The following is a 21,062-nucleotide window of genomic DNA, read 5'->3' as shown; positions in this document are numbered from 1 at the left end:
CCCGTCTGGCACCAACAACTATGCCACGTTAACAGCCATGCCACGTTCAAAGTCCCTTCAATCTCCTTTCTTTTCCATTCTGATGCTCAGTTTTAAGTGCATCAGATCTCCATTCACTCAGCTGCTTCCTGTAGGGGTCACCACAGTGAATCATGACAGGTTCAAAGTACTAGATAGCGCCCCCCTGTGGTTACATTCCCATGTGTTGATTATTCTTGAATTCAATTATAGTAGAAAAAAAATGTTACCATTGGAACTGTACAATCTTGCAAAAGAATTCATGGTTTCTGTTTCAAACCAAGATTTTTCCTTTTAAAAATAAGAATTGAATTCTATTGTTTTTGAGCGTGCTACTCCTTACTATGTTCTCTTGGTCTTTGTTGCTCTTATTCACTTGTTGATCTCATAAAGATTTTTTTTCTAGGAAATACTGAGGCAAGAGAATTCAATTTTTTCTGATTTTAGATTAATTCTTCTGGATGTCTGCTCTGCTGAACCTTCATCTGAGTCTACAATGACAGGGGGAAGTTGAAACCATCACACACAAATGCTGCTGTGCAACCCTCTAGGGGTCACAAACCTCCGGTAGGGGCATGAAATTCCGCTTGCTTTTACAAAACAACACCTTGCAGGCACTGAAAAGAACTTTACACTTCTGAAAACCTTTAAAAAATGCATTGATATGAAAAGAAAATGGTAAATAGATCCTTCACTATAAAAGGACTGATTGCAGAAGAAAGCTAAAAGATAATTGAAAATCCAGAATGCAGGGTTTTTAACCTTTTTCTTTTTGGCCAAAACTTTATGTGTATGATTTGCAGAACACTAAGATTCACTAAAATATATTCTTTAAATTATTTCATATTTTTACACACATTTATGTATAGAAGTAGTTTTACAAGACTGGCCTATGATTAAAAATTATCGACAAAACAAAAGCTGACTGCTTCACACATTTTTATCAAACATTCCTCTTTGAAAACATTTTTTTTAATGTTGACAATAAAAACGATGAGTTATGTTTTATTTTACATTTTATTTTCTTTTTTTTAAATGGAAAATGTCGACAGCACTCAGGCCCATGACAGATAATGGAGGAAAAAGCATTCAACCTATCATTTTAGCTCAATTTAACATCAACTTGAAGACTAGTTAAGGCACTCAGAACAAGTCGTGTGGTTTCCAAATGATATCACAAAGGTACAGATGCTCCAGAACACAAAGACACACAAATGACACTTAGGTAAGCCATAAGTCAGTGGAGAGTTTTACTCATTTTTTTGCCGATGAATTAAAATAGCAGATAAGGAAGCCTGAGTACGATGTCTGCCTCGATTAAGTTAAGTTTCAATAACATTTTCTTAAGTGCTTTTGTCTTTGTCAGTGTTTAGGTTACTGTTTACCACAGTTTTCTCAACGAAAAAAAACATTAAAAAATCTAAAACTGAATGCATGTAAACTTCCTTTAGTGGGCAGAATTAACTGACACTGCAGATTTTCACACGATTATGGCTTTCCTCTTGTTGGTGAAGAATGTGTGCCAGTTGAGCCAGTGCAGCCCAGTGTTCTTGATGCAGGAGCCGCCTTTTGTGCATCTGTAGCCATCAGGACAGCAGTGCTTCATGTCTCTGCAGCACACGGCCTGCAAAGAAGAGGACACGGGATTCTGTAAGCGTGCGGTTCTCTTGTTCTGACCTGTCTGGATTATTTGAGCCAAATAAGGAAAGATTACATTATTAGAGGGTAAATACAGCCTAAGCTAAGGGGGCAGAATATTCGCTTGTTACAAAGAATGTCTTCAGTTCTAATATAGGTCAAGTGGAATAAGTTTCTATAAATTAACTTAGATAAAACAGGTTTTTCGAATTGAAATTACTAAAATTTACGTTTATAGGCTACATTGTTTTAAATAAAGGTTCTAATTGTTGCAATGCAAAGCTTCTAGGGGAAAATTATAGACCGATAACGTAGGACAACTGTGTGCTTTATTTGCTTTCAATTGACAAACTATGCATTTTTGTTATTTCCCTAACTTCCTTCATAGGTTAGTTGGTTACTCAAAAGCAGGGGAGTCAAACTCCAGGGGGCCGGCCTCCTGCTAGTTTTTCAGAAATCCTGCCTTATCTGCAGCTGATTACCTGGATCAGGCGTGTTTCGCCAATAAAGAGCTTCAATAGCCAGTTGGTTGGAAAACCTGTTGGTCACTCGCCCTCGAGGCTTGGATTCTGACACCCCCTGCTCTCGCTAGGTGTGCATGTATGAGTGTGTGTGGGAGTGATTGAATGCCCTGCAACCTTTCCAGGGTGTACCCCACCGTTGCCAAACAGAAGCCAGGACAGGCTCCAGCAACCCCGTTAACCCGAAAGGGAAATAGCATAGAAATTAAATGGATGGAATTGTCTTACTTTAGGGGACAGACAGCACCCCCAGGTGGTGTGGGACGTCCTGCAGCAGGTCTCATCCACGTTGCAACTGTAGACGTCGTCGCATCGGTTCAGGATGGGCTTTACTGGACCATGCTGGGACTGGTCGTCGGGTAGAAACACTGGTGTCAGCGGGACGGTCTCCAGCTGCAACGTGAGGAGCTTATGGCAGGACTTGGAGGCGAGGTCGCAGGTGTAGCCCTCTGGGCAGCAGTGCTCCTTATCACCACAGCACACAGCCTGCACACAAACAAGGACACTTTACAAAGACGAACCTTTTAAAGCTAATTCATGTCTCTTTATTTCCATGTTGCAACTCTGTTCTCCGAATGCAACACAGATGTGCTCACATTTGGCAGCGGGCAGCAGCCCCACTCTCCTGTGAACAGCCTGCAGCAGGACATGTGTTCGGGACACTGATGCACAGCGCTGCACTGCACAAAGCTGGAATCCGCCTGAATACTGTCGGTGGCTGGGATCTTTGTGTACCATGGGATCACCACTTCTCCTTTGACACACGAGGTGTCTTCCTCTTTGCACTTGTAGTCGGCGGGACAGCAGTGCTCCCCGTCAGCACAGCATACCGCCTGAAGAGAAGTGAAAGAGGAAGCATCACTTTCATTTACTTCATCCTGTCTTCACTTCTGCTTTCATCTGAGGTGGAAAACTGAACTTAGAGGTAGGGAAAGTGCAGAACCTAATGCAGAAATGGGAGTCGAGATACCAAAAGAGAACATGCAAAGTAGGGAAACAATGATTCCAGGTTACATTTGGGTCTGATCTGGTGAGCAGCGGGGATTTTTACAGTATCAGCTGCTTGAGCATTTGCAGGTCTCTGTGATGTAAAACCCCTTTCATAAAAGGCCAGAAAACGTGTCTAAAAGTCAGGTATCTCAAAACAGAGTTGTGCTGAAAAGTGCAACTCACTTTAATAATATCACCACTTTGTAAAAATAAAATCAGAGAAAAAAATGATGAATTGTGGAGAACTTTTTAGTATCCAGATATCTGAAGAACAGCAGAAGTTGCTTGTCTTTGAGGTTGAAATGCACAAGTACATCTCTAAGACATTTAGCCCTTCTATTTCCTTTGTTTTCATTTTTAACCAAAAACTCTGTTGGAGTACATAGCCTTTGGGTTTATTAGTGATCCTGTTGAAGTTTAACTTTTTAATGCAGATAAAATGAAACACAGCAGATCGAAATCCAGATATCTGCAGGTACGCTTTGTAGAATTTGCATGATTCTTTGTTACTGCTGACTTTGCAATTAAACTACTCCCTTGGATTTGAATAATGACAGTGGCTACATAGACTAAAGGCAATAAAATACATTCTTCTGAAAGATAGATGCTGATAAATGTTTTAAAATGCAAAAGCATTTTGCCTTTAATGTTCATAATTTGCTTTAGTCAGATGCACTCAAATGGAATGTTGACCCGTACGGGTTCTGCAGGTTTTTGAGTTGTCTGGACACATTGAGGGTTGTGGACAGGTGAGGCTGCATCGTCAGGTGAGCACAGGTGTGTCTTGCAGTTGAGGTTTGTAAGGCCACCTTATGATAAATTGGAATGTACCATTTTCATGCAAGTGGCAAGTGTATCGTGAAGTATTTGTAAAGCTAATGGAAGTCTACCCTTCCGTAAGTGTTCTACCACTTGTGGCTCATAGTGTGCCCGTAGAAATTCATGTGCGTGAACATTTTTCACTCTAAGGGTTCATCAAACAGTCTACGATCTTAATATTTTGTACCCTATCCTCTCATAAAAGATCAATAGTGACTAAAGCACAGGGACATGCACAGGATTTTAGAGGGGCGGGGGCTCAAAGTCAGAATAAGGCAACAAAAACCATTTTTTTTGTCCTTCAAACAATATGAAAATTAAGTCAAATTAAAAAAGAAAATTACTTATAGATAATTACTCAGCTTGTCTTTTTTTTATAGTAAAGAAAATATTTTCGACATGAGTTTGATCGCCTTATCATAAAACACTGGAGGCTATTTATGTTGACACAATGTGCTGCAGACATAATCAACGTGAATCAAGTTTAATCCAGATTTTCTACAACTTTTATCCCCAGAATTCAGACATTTGTAATCATATTTAATGTTATCATACTGTTGCTGTGAGGATTCTGTGGTTCAGTTTGGTTGTCCATGGTCTTTTTGGTCATGTTCTGACAGTCACTCAGGTTTCCAGCTATTAATCCACAGCTTTCTGTTCTTGAGTGAGTAGAATTGTGTGGTTTTCAGTTCTACCTGACTAATTGTCAGGTCATATTCTTTCATCTATTATTTGTTTCTCCACATATTTTGTCCTGATTAGGTTTATTAATTATGTTTATGTTCCTGCATTTTGGCTCTTACATCTTCAGTTCCTGACAGCTGCACCCAATGTGACTCTTGTTCTATGTTGGGATTCACAGCTAAATTCTCTTTTACATCTTATCCTCCAAACAAAGACTTTTGTTGTGATTGGAGAGATTTTAATACAGAAGATTGTGAAACTGAATAATTTAGAGTTCAAAGAAAGCATTTCTAATCAGAAAAGATTACATTAAACAGTTAGTGTCAGACTTGAAATGAGGAAGCTGTGACAGCACCAAAAATAATGTTAATTTATTTTTAAAATTCCCCCGGTGTTTTATTTTTGAATGCAGAGAAAGCTAAACTTAAAGGTGCAACCTGTCCGGGGTTACCCCAAAAGGAAAATATCGGTTTAAGAAAGTGGACCAAATAACGTGCAAAAGGACTGCTTATCAGTCATTGCAGAATGCATTAATAAAATAACAATAGATTTCATTCTAAACTTTAAAATTTAACTGACATCAGATGTAAAGCATTTCATTTACCAATACAGATATGAAGAGATGAGTCAGAGGGCGTCAGTAGAGATGTGAGGAAGCTGAGCTCACCTTTGGCAGCGGGCAGCACCCCCACTTCTGAACCTGCTTCATGAAGCAGCAGGTGGTGTGCTGAGGACACTGGGTGTGGCTGTCACAGGAAATGATTCCCTCTTCATCAGTTTTATCCTCCTCATCAAAATCCTCCTGTCCATCTCTGTCATCAGGCTTGTTTTCCCCTTCCTCCGTCTCTTGTCCTGTCTTCATCAGCTGGCTCGTAGCAGAGGAAGTCCGGGTAGATGCAGGCAGCTTTTTACTCATTGGCACCAATCCAGAAGCCTTCAAACAGCTCAAGGTGGACAAGTCACAGGTGGTACCGGTGGGGCAGCAGTGTTCGTGGTCGTCACAGCACACCGCCTTTAACACACAGTCATACACTATTCAACTCGTCAGGAGAGAAATACAGTAAACCTTTGTTTTTCGCGGGGGTTACGTTCCAAGAAGAACCCGTGATGGGCAAAATCCGTGAAGTAGAATCCTTTTTTTTTTTTTCTACAATTACTATACAATTAAATACTCTATTATACATTGAAAAGAAAGAACAAACCATTTTACAGGCTCAAGCATTTGTTTCACAAATAAAAGTACTTTAAAAACTTTTAATTTCAACAAATAACTTCTGTACTGTACTGTCAAATAATAATTTTAATCATCGATGTGAACAGAAGGCTTCAAATTGCGGAGATTAGCCCCGCCCACCGCGACCCGAGTAATTGGATTAAACGGGAGAAAATTTAAAATGGGACAAATAGTGACTCAGGTGTATTTCACTGCTCTTCAGACTGAGCTGCTGCATCCTGACTCCGCTCTGCAGTGTTTTCTTCTTCTGAAGCCCGCGGTGCAGCTGTGTTTTACGTACCTGTACATATTAAACTGCATCGTTATTGACGCACAGGTAGAGAAGAAGCGGAGTGACTTCTTAGCCAATCAGAATGCAGAACACAACGCATGATGCAAATCCGTGAAGTAGCGAAACCGTGAAAAGTAAAGCGCGTTATAAAAAATGTCAAAAATGTCAAACCAAAAAATGTCAAAATGTCAAAAAATGTCATTAGATTAAGTTATGTTTAAGGTTTTAGAAAAGTCCCTTAATGATATGTCCTTTTCCCTTACTTTGTTTAAATCAACATGTATGTGAACTACTGAATCCACTCTGGATGCATTAACCTCAAATAAAATGGATTTAGAAAAGGATGGTGTCACAAACTGACTGTTTGTTGGAATAATAACCTCAGGAAGAGGACAGCAGCCCCAGGCGCCATCTTTGGTTTTACAGCAGGTGGTTTGATCAGGACAGGAGGTGGAGCCGTCACATGGAACGTCCTCCATCTTCACAGACACTTTGGAGAATGAGGGGACCTTCTCCAGCATTGGGACAGAACCTCCATCACCCTCACAGGTCTGAGCTGCCAAGTTACACGTCTTGCCTTTTGGACAGCAGTGTATGAAGTCTTCACAGCAAACAGCCTGTAGAAAAACGATAGAGGAAAGAAGAAAATGTCCTTATTAAGCAAAGACTTCTAAAGTTAGATGAGATGAAAACCACATTAGTACCTCTGGAAAAGGACAGCAGCCCCAGCCGCCCTCTTGGGTTTTACAGCAGGTGGTTTGATCAGGACAGGAGGTGGAGCCGTCACATGGAACGTCCTCCATCTTCACAGACACGTTGGAGAATGAAGGGACCTTCTCCAGCATTGGAACAGAACCTCCATCACCCTCACAGGTCTGAGCTGCCAGGTTACACGTCTTGCCTTTTGGACAGCAGTGTATGAAGTCTTCACAGCAAACAGCCTAAAAAAGACAATGGAGGAGGATTAGAGAGTTACATGTTACATAAGGACTTCTAGGTCCATCCATCTCTGCCGCTCATCCAGGACCAGGTCTTGGAGGCAGCAGTCTATGCAAAGATGCCTAGACTTCCCTCTCCCCAGTCTCTTCCTCCAGCATGTCTTGGGTCCTCCCAGGGGTTTCGCCCTGTGGGACATGCCCAGGACACCTCCTTAGGGAGGTATCAAGGAAGCATCCGGACCAGATGCCCAAGCCACCCCAACCAGCTCCTTTGGATGTGGAGGAGCAGCGGCTCTACTCCGACCTCCCTCTGGGAGCGTCCATCAGCCCTGAAGAGGAGACTCATTTCGGCCTCTTGCTTTCAGGACCTCGTTGTTTTGGTTAGGATCCAGAGCTCATGACCATAGGGAAGTATTAAAGTAAATTGAGAGCTTTGCTTTCTTATTCAGCTCTTTTTTCATCACAACAGACCGGCATAGCGATCACATATCAGAGGACACTGCTCCAATCTGCCTGTCAATCTCACACAATGATCTTCCCTCACTACAAAACAAAACTCTCAGATATTTAAACTCCTAAAATGAGATGAAAACATTAGTACCTCTGGAAAAGGACAGCAACCCCAGCCGCCCTCTTGGGTTTTACAGCAGGTGGTTTGATCAGGACAGGAGGTGGAGCCGTCACATGGAACGTCCTCCATCTTCACAGACACTTTGGAGAATGAGGGGACCTTCTCCAGCATTGGGACAGAACCTCCATCACCCTCACAGGTCTGAGCTGCCAAGTTACACGTCTTGCCTTTTGGACAGCAGTGTATGAAGTCTTCACAGCAAACAGCCTGTAGAAAAACGATAGAGGAACAAAGAAAATGTCCTTATTAAGCAAAGACTTCTAAAGTAAGATGAGAGGAAAACCACATTAGTACCTCTGGAAAAGGACAGCAGCCCCAGCCGCCCTCTTGGGTTTTACAGCAGGTGGTTTGATCAGGACAGGAGGTGGAGCCGTCACATGGAACGTCCTCCATCTTCACAGACACGTTGGAGAATGAAGGGACCTTCTCCAGCATTGGAACAGAACCTCCATCACCCTCACAGGTCTGAGCTGCCAGGTTACACGTCTTGCCTTTTGGACAGCAGTGTATGAAGTCTTCACAGCAAACAGCCTAAAAAAGACAATGGAGGAGGATTAGAGAGTTACATGTTATATAAGGACTTCTAGGTCCATCCATCTCTGCCGCTCATCCAGGACCAGGGGCCTCATTTATAAACGTTGCGTACGCACAAAAGAAGGCGTACGCCACTCTCTACGCAATAGTTGAGATTTATAAAAAGCAAACTTGACGGGAAAATGTGCGGTCCTCCACGCAAGCTCTGACCCAGGCGTACGCACAAAAACGGGTGAAATGAGAAACGGCGACGCCGTCGGCAGATGGAAGAAACACGTGAAAGTGAAAATGACAATACTGCCTCTCATAAATAACATGAAGACTTCACAAAGCAAGTCTTACAATTAACAGCTACACGAACACCCGTTTGATCGATCAGCAGTGAAACAAACAAAAAAATCAAACGAAAATTACAACAGAAATTCAAATGAACACATATTTGCAAAAAGAAAAGTGAAATATGTTCTGCAATATTGGCATGCTGTGCAATTCATCCTCATAAATAATATAGTTAACAGAACGAAATAATGTACAAAGTTGATATTCTCGTTAATGTGTCCGTCTGGCGGAGCAGATATAGGTGCAATTAAACAGACAGACAGACAGACAGACGGACATATTAATTGTCCACTGGGGAAAGTTGTTTTCATAGTAAAATAGTTCTTCATAAGGTACGGAATTATGGTATTCATGCATATGCCTTTAGTTTGTTTTATTTTTGATAAAACAATGTATGGCGTATGTCTCAATCATTCAGAAAGCAACAAGAAATTACATTTGCGCTGAACAATTTCCCATTTCCACATCGATTATTACCGACATCTGTAGCTTGTCAGATGTAATTAAATGGAGGGAAATAAAATGCCCCATCATAATGCGTAATGATGCACAATGGCTGATCTTGCGCTCTTAGAAGATGTGGCAAATGGAAGAATTCGGAGTGAACGCATCTTTAAACAGCAAGAAGACTTGCTGGCAAACGAGGACGAGTGGCTAATGAGCCGGTTCCCACTTCCTCTGCGGGATTTTGGGGGTGTGTCACCCGGTGCATCTGGCGCGTCAGTGTTCCCCCTGCGCCTCAGTCACCACTCCACTTAAAAGGGATTCCCCAATTATTGCCGCCAGTCTGTCATCAAGAGGGGTCAGCTCCGGTGTGTGTGTGTCCCCCCCCGTGGCAGACACACTCTGGTGATGCAGCGCCAGACGTTTTTTTGCCTCGACTTTGATGTCCGACCATTTCTTTTTTATTTCGGCCACGGTCCGAGGTTGTGAGGCTACAGCATTTACGGCGTCTGCCACCGTTTGCCGCTCACGTGCCTTTTTGGCATTAGTAATGCCCACACTGTGCCCTCCAAACAACACTCTTCTCCTCTTTTCCACCTTGCAAACGATAACTTCTACTTCACATTGAGTGAAGTTACGTTTTTTTGATTTCCTCTCGGGTGTTTGCCATGGTTTCGCAATCAATGAATATTAATTTGTGGGCGTTTCACGGACTATTTATGGGCAACTATGGGCGTGTCATGAAGCCGCAAAAGCTGCGCCGCATTTAGAATTGGTTGTGATTTATTAAGGGAAAGATGCGTAGGATGTGCGTGCGCACGGTTTTATAAATCCGAATATTTCTGTGCGTATGCACGTCCTATGTTTCATCCGTACGCCACTTCTGACGCAAATCCTACGCAAAGTTTTATAAATGAGGCCCCTGGTCTTGGAGGCAGCAGTCTAAGCAAAGATGCCTAGACTTCCCTCTCCCCAGTCACTTCCTCCAGCATGTCTTGGGTCCTCCAAGGGGTCTTCGCCCTGTGGGACATGCCCAGGACACCTCCTTAGGGAGGTATCAAGGAAGCATCCGGACCAGATGCCCAAGCCACCCCAACCAGCTCCTCTTGATGTGGAGGAGCAGCGGCTCTACTCCGACCTCCCTCTGGGAGCGTCCATCAGCCCTGAAGAGGAGACTCATTTCGGCATCTTGCTTTCAGGACCTCGTTGTTTTGGTTAGGACCCAGAGCTCATGACCATAGGGAAGTATTAAAGTAAATTGAGAGCTTTGCTTTCTTATTCAGCTCTTTTTTCCTCACAACAGACCGGCATAGCGATCACATATCAGAGGACACTGCTCCAATCTGCCTGTCAACCTCACACAATGATCTTCCCTCACAACAAAACAAAACTCTCAGATATTTAAACTCCTAAAATGAGATGAAAACATTAGTACCTCTGGAAAAGGACAGCAACCCCAGCCGCCCTCTTGAGTTTTACAGCAGGTGGTTTGATCAGGACAGGAGGTGGAGCCGTCACATGGAACGTCCTCCATCTTCACAGACACGTTGGAGAATGAAGGGACCTTCTCCAGCATTGGAACAGAACCTCCATCACCCTCACAGGTCTGAGCTGCCAGGTTACACGTCTTGCCTTTTGGACAGCAGTGGATGAAGTCTTCACAGCAAACAGCCTGTAGAAAAACGATAGAGGAACAAAGAAAACGTCCTTATTAAGCAAAGACTTCTAAAGTAAGATGAGAGGAAAACCACATTAGTACCTCTGGAAAAGGACAGCAACCCCAGCCGCCCTCTTGGGTTTTACAGCAGGTGGTTTGATCAGGACAGGAGGTGGAGCCGTCACATGGAACGTCCTCCATCTTCACAGACACTTTGGAGAATGAAGGGACCTTCTCCAACATTGGAACAGAACCTCCATCACCCTCACAGGTCTGAGCTGCCAGGTTACACGTCTTGCCTTTTGGACAGCAGTGGATGAAATCTTCACAGCAAACAGCCTAAAAAAGACAATGGAGGAGGATTAGAGAGTTACATGTTACATAAGGACTTCTAGGTCCATCCATCTCTTCCACTCATCCAGGAGCAGGTCTTGGAGGCAGCAGTCTAAGCTGCCTCCCCAACCAGCTCCTCTGGATGTGGTAAAAGATGAAAGAACTTTAGAGAGTTACATCTTAAATAAGGAATCCTAAAGTAAGATGAAAACCTTAAGTTCACCTCAGGAAAAGGACAGCAGCCCCAGCCACCCTCTTGGGTTTTACAGCAGGTGGTTTGATCAGGACAGGATGCGGTTTCATTGCATGGAATATCCTTGGCTTCAAATATAAGAAAACAGAATTGGTGCAGAGCTCTGAATGAGTTTGATCTTTATTTTGGGTTTTCCTTGAGTAAGTCTTTGAAAGACAAAAGCTTGTAGACTTGAAGGCGTGTAGCTCACATCATTGATTTATCTGAGTGAGATATCAGGTGTACTGCAAACTAAAAGCAGTTATTATCTTTATTCTGGCTTTGATCCGGTTCTGTCTAACATAAAGGATTTATAAAGGAAATTGTTGGTAATTATCTGCGCTGATTGGTGATAACATCTGTTTTTCCGTTAGTGACATTCCAACCACAAAGAATGCAAACCAGCAGGAAAACAGGACAGATTGACAGCTTTTATAGTCGATAAATTTTGTCTTCAGGTGAATTAATTGTGTTTCTTGAATGTTTTAGTGACTTTCAGTTTGTGGATATTCTGAAGTATACAGTTTAGTTCTTTACATTTCATTGAGGAAGACTTTTAAACTGCACAGTTATAATTTTGCTTCCTTTTATTTACGTTTCCATGTTTTCCATGTTGCAAACTTACCTGAGGCTTCCCCGGCAACAGATGATCCTTCCAGAAAAGCAGGAACTGGATTGGCTGTAGTGACTTCAGGGAAGTTTTTGGTTTCATTGCCTTCAACTGCTACAGCGCTTACTTCCTTACCCTCTGATGGGACAGAAAGAGGCGGTTTTAGTCAATGATTACCAAGAATGAGGATGGCTTTGTTTTAATTCACAGAGGAGCAAACAAGCCTTTCTGGTTCTCCCAGTCTGCCCTGGTTCTGGCAGGGAACTTGGCCCACATCGGCAGCGCTTTGTCGGAGGAAGACAAACATTTCATTTGCTCAACGTCACAGGTTGTTTCTTCTGGACAGCAGTGAATTTTATCATCACAGCAGACAGCCTGTTGAAACAAACCCGACATGATGCAGCTTCAAGAAGGACATGCAGATTTATCATTTTTCTGGAATGGCACAGTTAATTACAGATACATGGATTTCCCAAAAGTGTCCTCCTGTACCTTTGGCATGGGACAGCATGCCCACTTTCCCTCCTGGTTTTCACAGCATGTTGTTTCATCTGGACACTCTGACACTCCGTCTTTGCACAGAACCGTCTTGATACTCTCTGTTGCAACATAGAAAAACTGTCATAGGCAAAAAAAGACCAAGGTGAGAGCAGTTCAGGAGGAAAAACTAGTGGAACTTGAACCTTTTTTGACGCATGAGCGGCTGTCCAGGCTGCACTGGTGCCCTTCAGGACAACAGTGTTTGCCATCAGGGCAGGAGACTCCCTGTCAGAGGTCAAGAAATGAAGAGAACCATGTCAATAACATTTTTATAAACAATCTTACCAGTTGTTGTTTTAAACACGTGTTCCTGCTGTTATTAGTGCAAACAGATCAGCAAACCTCTATTGATGACCTTCAGCAAAGTGAAAGTACAAAAAAAAAACAGAAGCAGAAACTTTGGTCAAAGGAAGTGAAAACTATTTTTTAAGTCTAGATTAACTTTTAAGCTTTTAATCCCCTCTGGTTTGGATTTTTGCAAGAAGGAACTGCTATTCTCACTTTTTGTAGACTCTTGTTTTTTTCTTAACTGTTGCTTTATGTTCTGAACAGAAAAGGTTTGTAAAAAAAAGAAAGAAAAAAGGTTCTCAGCACTCACTCGTATCGTACTTTTGTATCGTAGTCGGTATGATACAAAATTCTTCCCGTCACCTTGAAGCTTTTAAATTGTTAAATGCGGGCTGTTCAATCTAAGCTTTTTAGAGGTTCAAGAACAGCAGAAATGACCGTCTGTACTGAGGTCAGTGCTGCTTTTTGTGCTCAGTAGATTACCTGGGCTAAAGGACAGCAGCCATAGCGGGTCAGAGCTTTCAGGCAGGAGAACTCAGCCGGGCATCTGGACTGGTCGGGGCAGATGTTATCCTCATCCTCACCCATGTATGAGCGGATCATCCTGAAAGACTGCAGGGACACAGAGTGAGCGCTGGCAGCCTGAAAACTTGCAGGAGAAAACAATTGTGAAATGTGTTTATGTTACTTTGGTGGCCATTTGCAGATTTGCAGAGACTCTTTCCACCCAGCGCATGGACAGGGTGGCGTTTCCACAGCTGGATGTGGTCATATCACAGAGCATATCTTTAGGGCAGCAGTGTATATGATCCCCACAGCATTCAGCCTAAGCAGACAGGAGGAGTAGAGGAACTTTGACTACCAAACGTTTAAAAGGTCTATCGCTCAGAATGAATGGGGGCTCTGCTTTTATCTGGTTTACTGAGTAGTAAAAGCAGCACTGGAGATGAATAGCACTACTGTGGATCCTCCTTTAATTTAGAGTACGAATGTCTATCTTGTGTGTCTATTTAAATGTAATTTGACAAAAGAATAACTATTGCATCGAAGATGAAACGGTGATAAATGGATTGTAATGAAAATGTGAGACAGACACGAATATTACACTAAATATATATTTACTTTGCAGGTTTAAGGGATTCTCTATCAAAATGTTTCACTGAAATGTGTAATCAAATACATTTTTGTATTAGACACACAAGTATTTAAGCACCGTTTAACATTTTCTCCACAAGTAGAACAATGCTGGCACTATAACGACATTGTAGCAATAGAAGAAACCTGCACACAGGTAACTAGTTTGTTGAAAGTGGTCAGGAAGAGATGAGAGAGTTTATTAATTTTGACGAAGCCCGTTTACCTCATCAAACGGGCAGCAATCGTAGTCTTTTGATGGGCTTTGGCAGCAAGTTTGACCCTTTTCACATTTCCCGCCGTTTGGACACATGTCCGCAGCGACCAGAGCCAGGGAGACCCAGCAGATCACAACCCACTTCTGCATCTGCACAAAGGGAAGCCCAACAGAAAACTAAAGACACACCTGAAACACAAGTTGTTACTCTCTTTATCTCATGAAAAGTCGAAATAAATGCAGCTGAAACACAATATTATACATAATAGTATAAAAATCTGTGCAACCGTTTTGTTTTTATTCTTGTTTTGATCATATTCTTTTGCTTATTTCTGAAAAAGCTTTAAAAAATAATCGACAAAAAGGCCAGATACATAAATTTCCTGTCTATTTCCTCTTTTTCAATCTTCTGCTTTTTACACTTCATTACAGTTAATATGCAAATCACCAGCTACATGTAAGAAATACTCACAAAAAAACACTGTAATAATGGCTGCAGAACAACTTTAGACATTACACTCTAATACTACTATGGTGGGTCCACTTTAAAATATATGTATTAATCTTTCAATAACATTTCTTCTCTATTATTTCTTCTCTCTCCAAGCTGTTAACACCAATTTGTGTCTTTATCTTACCTTTAGAACACTCAGAAAGGCTGTTGCGATCTGTCAGGTGTTTCACGAGCATCTGACTGAAATGAAACTCAAGACACAGACCTGAATCATCGTTGCCACGCCCCCAACAAGGAGGATACGTAAGGAGGGTGTGGAGGCGGTCCCTTCAGTGTTTCCCATGTATTTAATGTTTTTTCCATTATTCTAGTAATTATTTAAAACCATATGCACTGCTAATATGGAAACACGATGATATGTTTGGTATTTTTCCTGACAGAAATGAACCTTTTTTTATTGCGGTAAACACAGCTTGTTTACGTCATATAATTGTTTGCCACAAGGCGGCGCCAAAGCTGCGGTGCTTGTAGAAGCGGAAGAGAACGAAGCGCTGATCTCCAAACGCCCTGCACATGCCTCGTTCCATAAGTGTTTCAGTGCACATGTGTGTTATATCCGGGTAAAGCGTACGTGGGCTTCGCTTCGCCTAGCTTGATTTCTGGTTTACGAGCTTGAACTGATAAAATATCGATGAGCATTAGATGATGGAGTCCCGGATAGGATGAAGTAAAATACAACTGGTGCTTGTCTAACATGGGCGAAGGCGCATGTGGCTTACAGAGAAGCAGGCGGCTAAAGTAAAAGTAAGTCTTTAGCTTGGGATTTTTTTTGGCACGAGGCGTACTAGCACAATTTAGCTAACTAGCCTGTAAGCTAATCGTTTTTTAAATTAAAAATATCACACCCGTGCCACTTTTCGTCAGCCTTTTCGTAAATAAATCGATAATGTCTGACACCAAATGATCCTGCTCAGCTTTCCTAGACTATATGTGTTTTTTGTGACCAGCGACATAACAGATGGTGCAAAACATGGAACATAATGTACAAACATGGGAACTATGCGCGTTTTTGGGGGTGTTTTTACTTGAAATGTTTATCTATTGTAACCATAACTACAGATATGTGTTGTGTATTTAGCATTTTTCACGTTTCCTGCCAACATGACAGGGTAATGTTTATTTAACTAACGGGGAGACGTGACCCGTGCGCGTGCAGCGCTGGGAATGGGAACAACTTTATGTTCATATTTTGGGGCTCGTGCCGTTTTTATCTGGGAAAGAAACCATCGTGTGGCAGCAACTGCCAGGCCAAAAATCCGGCAAAAACAGAGGAATCAAAGGACAAGCTAACACCAGGAGAACAAGTTTGAGCCGGCTTTTGCTGGAGTGCATGTGGGGGCGAGGCCATGCTGGCTGCTCGCTGCAGATAAGCTATCGAGTCTCCAAGGACGGGAAGAACTCCGCCTAGATCTGCTCTCCAATTCCATTAGAGCAGTCTGAGCTAATTACACGGTCCCCATTAGTTTGTGCTTAGGTTGCCTCATTTGCCGTGCGCTGACAGCTTTGGGAGCATTGCAGGTATGGCTTATCTGACATCACCAGGAGTCTTATCCAACCACAAAGACAGTCTAAGGTTACTGATCTTTGGGCGACTCAGTCCTCCTGAGCCGTTTTACATAATGAGAAAACGCCGCTGCCAAGTTTAAAGACAGTGCATGACCTGTTCAGCATCACCTGCTATGTTTTCTTTGGTCTGACAGGTGGGCAGGATGGGGGAGCGGACCGTTGGCGGCCCCGTGGCTGCGATCTCTCCAGTGCAGCAGATGCTGGCCTCTGGCACTGGAGCCCTCCTCACATCTCTATTTGGTTAAAAGAGCTACTTCATGTTGTTTTAGTGGAGTTTTGCTTTAGTGGATTGTTCTCTGCTGCAGACTTTCCTCTTGGTTGCGATGATTGATCTGCTGAATTTGTTTACAGTCACACCGCTGGACGTTGTGAAGATAAGGCTGCAGGCTCAGCAGACGCCGTTCCACCAAGGTGAGGAAACGAGAGAGACGGTGGTTGTTCACTGCTGTTTTGTGCTATAACTTCACTGCTTTTATGTTTTTCTTTATTGTGTCCTGCTTTCATGTGCTGCTTCTTTGCTCCGTCCCGTAGCTTTAACCTGTGAACCGGCTCCATGGGGGGGTGCCAGCCGTCTTCACAAAAGTGAGTGTCTAAGCATTTGTGTGGCTTTATGCTGTATTGTTGAACTTAATGCTGTGAGATCCTAAATGTGCATTTATGAAATTTTTATCTGAAAATCCGGGGGAAAGGGTTTTTTTCTTCTGCTTATTTTTAGTTTATTGATTACTTTGATCCTGTGCCTCATAAATATTTGTAGAGTTGGTGGTGAAATTCTTTTTTTGGATCATTTTGAAATCAGTCCTAAAAAAACAGACAGAGTAAATCATTACAAGGACACATTAGAATTTTTGTCTGCTTATATCTGAAATGTCTTTGATCTATTTATATCTGAATTATGTTACAGAGCATTCAGGAGTTAATGGATAAACTGTGAGACCTATGGTCACTCGGTCAGCGCACTGCAGGTTTTTCTGTTCCTCTGATCCCCGCTTTGCTTCCCCAAACAGGGAAATGCTTCCTGTATTGCAATGGATTGATGGATCACATCTACGTTTGCCAGAACGGAACCAGTTGCAGCACCTGGTACAAAAAGCCCACACACTTCAGCGGGACTCTGGTGGGTCACGGTGCCTGGATGCTTGTGTCTGTAGTCAATATGTCACCCTCAAAACAAACTAAAATACTATTATTTTCTTTGCGACACAGGATGCTTTTGTCAAAATAACGCGTCATGAGGGACTCAGGACTCTGTGGAGTGGGCTGCCGCCGACGCTGTGAGTGTTATCTAAACAGTTGCAGAATGAACTAGTCAAAAACTACAGTTAAATGGCTAGTATTGATGATATGAATGGATGGATTGCTAAGTGGGAAAGGCAATTAAAAAAAAACATTCTTACTTTTATTCTGTTCCCACTATTGAGGATTTTTGTAAGGAAGTGTGAACGGAGTCAGAGCAGACTTTCTTCCTGTTGCAACTATTCCACCAATGCAGCTTTTCTTCCTCTTATGTGGTGTGAAGCTGAATGTCCTGTCCTTAAAGGTTTAGCTGCGTTCTAGCTTAAAAAGCCATTGAACGTATGTGAGTGACCCCTCCTAGACTTCTATAGAGAAAGTTGCACGGAAGTTTAAACTTTGCACGATGAGGATCGTGTTGCTTAATTTGTATGTGTGGAGGAGGAAACGGCAAACGGGTCTTAAAAATCCTTAATTTATAACTTCCGTTATCAAGACAACTCAAAAGTAAAGACGTTTGTATTTGATACTTTCCATCTTTTTAATCAAATTCATTCGCCAAATCTTTTCACATTCCCCGACTTTATTTGTTAGCTTTTAATTAGAGAAACAAAAGGTTTTTTTTTTTTAATAAAAGCAGGCTTAAGTTGTCAGATACTTTAAAATCATTGACATGTCTTTAGATAAACTGACTTGTTCTTCTCTTAGTGTATGTAACTCCCCCCTGAAACCTTCCTTTCCATGGGTGTAGGGTCATGGCGGTCCCAGCCACCATCATCTACTTCACCTGCTACGACCAGCTGCGGGACTTCCTGCGGTTCGGCGTGGGCCTCCAGGGAAGTTTCGTCCCTCTTCTTGCTGGAGCTCTAGCCAGATGTGAGTTCGCGTCCGCACAAACATCCCGGCAGTCCCGCGGCTTTCGTTTCCCTGACACTCTGGGTTTGTGTGGCAGTGGGGGCCGTGACCGTCATCAGCCCTTTGGAGCTCATCAGGACCAAAATGCAGTCCAGGAAGTTGTCGTACAGCGAGCTGCGAGTGTGCATCCGGTCTGCTGTGGCTCGGGGGGGCCCGCTGTCGCTGTGGAGGGGGTGGGGTCCCACCGTTCTCAGAGACGTGCCCTTCTCTGGTGAGACATATTAGAAAATGTCCATTCCTGCTTGTTACTCCTCAAATTTTGGAAAAATAATGTTTGAATTGACTTGGAAAAAAGGGGCTTGGACTCCCACGACATAAATCTTCATCCAAAGCCCTTTTCATACTTCTCATATTGTTACACTTTGGTTTATGATGTTTGTTTTTTTATCGCTTGGAAAATAAATGAATGCATAAAATTTAAAAAGAGCTTATTTCAATTTCCTGCTATTTAAAATCTTCTTTTCTTATTGCTTCATTGTACATTTTAAAACTTATTAAAGAAGAGTTTCAGAAATCTTTGCGTCTGTGAACATTTTAGAGCAGCTTTTATTAGTTTTATCATTTTAGCAAAATACTTTACCTTTTAGGCCTAAAAAGAACCGTTGTGTATTTTTTAAACACACTTTTTGCCTCCGTTGTCTTTGTCCCTCTGGGTTTTTTAGTTTTTTTTTCTGAGCACATGCTTTGTCTGTAGAGGTGCTTTTGCTGCTCTCGGCTCTTATCAGGAAAAGTTAAACAAACTGTTTTTTTGTTTGTTTTTTAAAGAAAAAGCTTGTGAGAAACATGGAGTCTGGTAAATGACACGTGCATCAGGGTTTAGTTTAGATTATCTGCAGCGCTTGAGTCCCTCCCGTGTTAAAGTCGTGTTGTCTTCCAGCTAAAGAGCTGCAGCTGCTGATGTGAATTAATCGTGAATTCTGGTGCTACAGATTTGGCAAAGCAACACGTTCAAACGCTCTGCTTGTGTTTCGGCAGGGTTGTACTGGTTTAACTATGAGCTGGTGAAGGCCCAGCTCTGTGAGCAGTGTGGAACGACTCAGGCCAACTTTTCAATCAGCTTCACTGCAGGAGCCGTCTCTGGAGCTGTAAGTACCCAGCAGTGATGCCGGCTCTCTTCGTGGACCGGCTCGGCTTTAGCTTCACCTTTGTAGAACTTTTTATTGGATCATGTGAACGAGTGAAGTCTCTAAAATACAAAACAGTTTGCGTCCTGACTTAAAACATCTTTAACTGTACAAATAAAGTTTGCAGGTTTGTGTGAGTTATTTTTTAGAAGGTTCCACCTGTGATAAGCGAGGGAACACAGAAACGGACATTGAGTTTCTTCGTCCTCTTTGACTCGGCTGTCGTTCCTGGAATTGATCCTGTTTGTTTTTTTCAGGCGGCTGCAGTGCTGACTCTGCCGTTCGACGTGGTGAAAACCCGGAGGCAGATCCAGCTGGGAGAGATGGATTCTCTTGGAGGTTTGTGCTCACACATACGTCCTCTCTGCAGTTCTGTTTTGAAGATTGCATTCTCACAAGAAGCCTCTTCCCTAACAGTCTCTGTAAGGAAAACCTCATCCACTCTGAACATATTGAAGGAAATATGGACGGAGTTGGGCTACAAGGGTCTTTTTGCAGGTACGCACACATTCTGCCCTTTCAATTATGAATATTTTATAAGTTTAAACACACTAACACTTATTAATTCCTATCCTCTCAGGTTTCATGCCCAGAGTGATCAAAGTGGCCCCAGCTTGTGCTGTTATGATAAGCAGTTATGAGTTTGGAAAAGCTTTTTTTCAGAAGGTAAACCTGGATCGACAGCGGTTGGTAACCTGAAAATCCACCAAGTTTGATCATCTGAAATGGGGCAGTCGATCCTTAGATCATCTGTCTTTTAAATTAAATTCTAAGGAAGTGGATGCAGTTTTTTCTTTTCTTTTTGTTTTTAACAACTGAGGATTTAGTTGGAATGGATCTACCTAAAGGTTTTCTCTCGTTACAAAAGGCCTGAAAAAAAATCCTGCAACTTCGGCGATGTTATGAAGCTTAAATGAGCACAAATCCTGTGTTTCAGTCAATTTTGCATTTGACTGATGTACACCGAACAAGACAAAATGCAAAGGGACGACCTGTTTATAAAGTTGGACCAGAATCCTCTCTGACCACAACGCTGTCCTCAATCCTGCATCACCCTGGAAAACTGCATGTTTTTGCAACAGGGAACTGCTCCGCGCTGCACGCCGCTGCGTCACAAGTCCAGGCAGTTATCTGCTGTGTAGATGACTGATATATGTTTTGTACCGAACAAACCCTTAGTTTTGTATTTTACTATTGCAACAGAAAAACTGTGAAAAAGAAGCAACACCCAGAACAATGTAGAGATCCCTGTTTCTCTTTGGTTCTTAAAGATCTTTATGGTTTAGTGTCGGATCTCTTCACTGAAAATGGCCGGTTTGAAGACAATGCCACTGATTTTACAGCATGTCTTCATTTGTGCATGAAGCATTGGGAACATACTGCTGTGAATACATGCATGTGTATGAAAAATCATGTTCTTTAGTGCTTTTACATTGATGATCCAACACAAAACAAAACTCCTATAAAAGTAAAACAAGAACTTGGGTTCCTGAAAGAATGTTTGCCTTAATTTGGAATATGTTTGTTTTGTATAAAGAAAAGTGTATTAAAAGATCTAAAACCTGTTTATTGGGTGCAAAGTGTTTTTCCTTTTTCTTAATTTAAAATACATTACAAGCCACAGTCACTACCCACCTC

The 21,062-nt window shown here is 42.3% G+C and overlaps 2 protein-coding genes across 8 annotated transcripts; one reads left to right on the top strand and one right to left on the bottom strand.

Annotated features, from left to right (window-relative positions):
• Positions 1–1,021: 1,021 nt before the first annotated feature.
• On the bottom strand, positions 1,022–14,813 carry LOC101162601 (granulins). 5 transcript variants are annotated; one of them, XM_023957325.1, is made up of 19 exons: positions 14,711–14,813; positions 14,082–14,222; positions 13,410–13,547; positions 13,205–13,333; positions 12,577–12,658; positions 12,386–12,492; positions 12,118–12,268; positions 11,909–12,031; positions 11,275–11,372; positions 10,821–11,057; positions 10,497–10,733; positions 8,039–8,275; positions 7,715–7,951; positions 6,880–7,116; positions 6,556–6,792; positions 5,338–5,682; positions 2,774–3,010; positions 2,406–2,663; positions 1,022–1,642 (listed from the first exon to the last, which is right to left on the bottom strand). In XM_023957325.1, the coding sequence occupies exons 2-19, from the start codon at positions 14,220–14,222 to the stop codon at positions 1,499–1,501; spliced, it is 3,375 nt and encodes a 1,124-aa protein (XP_023813093.1). In that variant the 5' UTR covers positions 14,711–14,813; the 3' UTR covers positions 1,022–1,498. The 5 variants fall into 5 exon arrangements, with proteins under 5 accessions (XP_023813093.1, XP_011476090.1, XP_023813094.1 ...); XM_011477788.3 differs by lacking the exon at positions 7,715–7,951; XM_023957326.1 differs by lacking the exon at positions 10,497–10,733.
• Positions 14,814–15,058: 245 nt separating this feature from the next.
• LOC101167120 (solute carrier family 25 member 39) lies at positions 15,059–20,989 on the top strand. 3 transcript variants are annotated; one of them, XM_004071160.3, is made up of 12 exons: positions 15,059–15,330; positions 16,287–16,392; positions 16,504–16,563; positions 16,684–16,734; positions 17,160–17,269; positions 17,359–17,426; positions 18,137–18,261; positions 18,338–18,511; positions 19,276–19,385; positions 19,682–19,763; positions 19,842–19,922; positions 20,005–20,989. In XM_004071160.3, the coding sequence occupies exons 1-12, from the start codon at positions 15,295–15,297 to the stop codon at positions 20,121–20,123; spliced, it is 1,122 nt and encodes a 373-aa protein (XP_004071208.1). In that variant the 5' UTR covers positions 15,059–15,294; the 3' UTR covers positions 20,124–20,989. The 3 variants fall into 3 exon arrangements, with proteins under 3 accessions (XP_004071208.1, XP_020560714.1, XP_011476089.1); XM_011477787.2 differs by lacking the exon at positions 15,059–15,330 and adding an exon at positions 15,337–16,104; XM_020705055.2 differs by lacking the exon at positions 16,684–16,734 and having other exon boundaries at positions 15,078–15,330.
• Positions 20,990–21,062: the final 73 nt, after the last annotated feature.

This window comes from Oryzias latipes, chromosome 8, assembly GCF_002234675.1.
Source record: "Oryzias latipes chromosome 8, ASM223467v1".
In the NCBI taxonomy this organism is placed as follows: domain Eukaryota; kingdom Metazoa; phylum Chordata; class Actinopteri; order Beloniformes; family Adrianichthyidae; genus Oryzias; species Oryzias latipes.
The sequence above is the reverse complement of the archived record's forward strand: the minus strand, read 5'-3'. Positions and strand labels throughout refer to the sequence as shown.

Coding starts and splice junctions, on each gene's coding strand:
- LOC101162601 (XM_023957325.1), bottom strand. CDS start 14,222: ATGCAGAAGTGGGTTGTGATCTGCTGGGTCTCCCTGGCTCTGGTCGCT. Junction 13,334..13,409: donor ATCTGCAAATGGCCACCAAA/GTAACATAAACA, acceptor GTGTCCCTGCAG/TCTTTCAGGATGATCCGCTC. Junction 12,493..12,576: donor CCGCTCATGCGTCAAAAAAG/GTTCAAGTTCCA, acceptor ATGTTGCAACAG/AGAGTATCAAGACGGTTCTG.
- LOC101167120 (XM_004071160.3), top strand. CDS start 15,295: ATGTGGCTTACAGAGAAGCAGGCGGCTAAAGTAAAA. Junction 19,764..19,841: donor AGAGATGGATTCTCTTGGAG/GTTTGTGCTCAC, acceptor CTTCCCTAACAG/TCTCTGTAAGGAAAACCTCA. Junction 19,923..20,004: donor CTACAAGGGTCTTTTTGCAG/GTACGCACACAT, acceptor CTATCCTCTCAG/GTTTCATGCCCAGAGTGATC.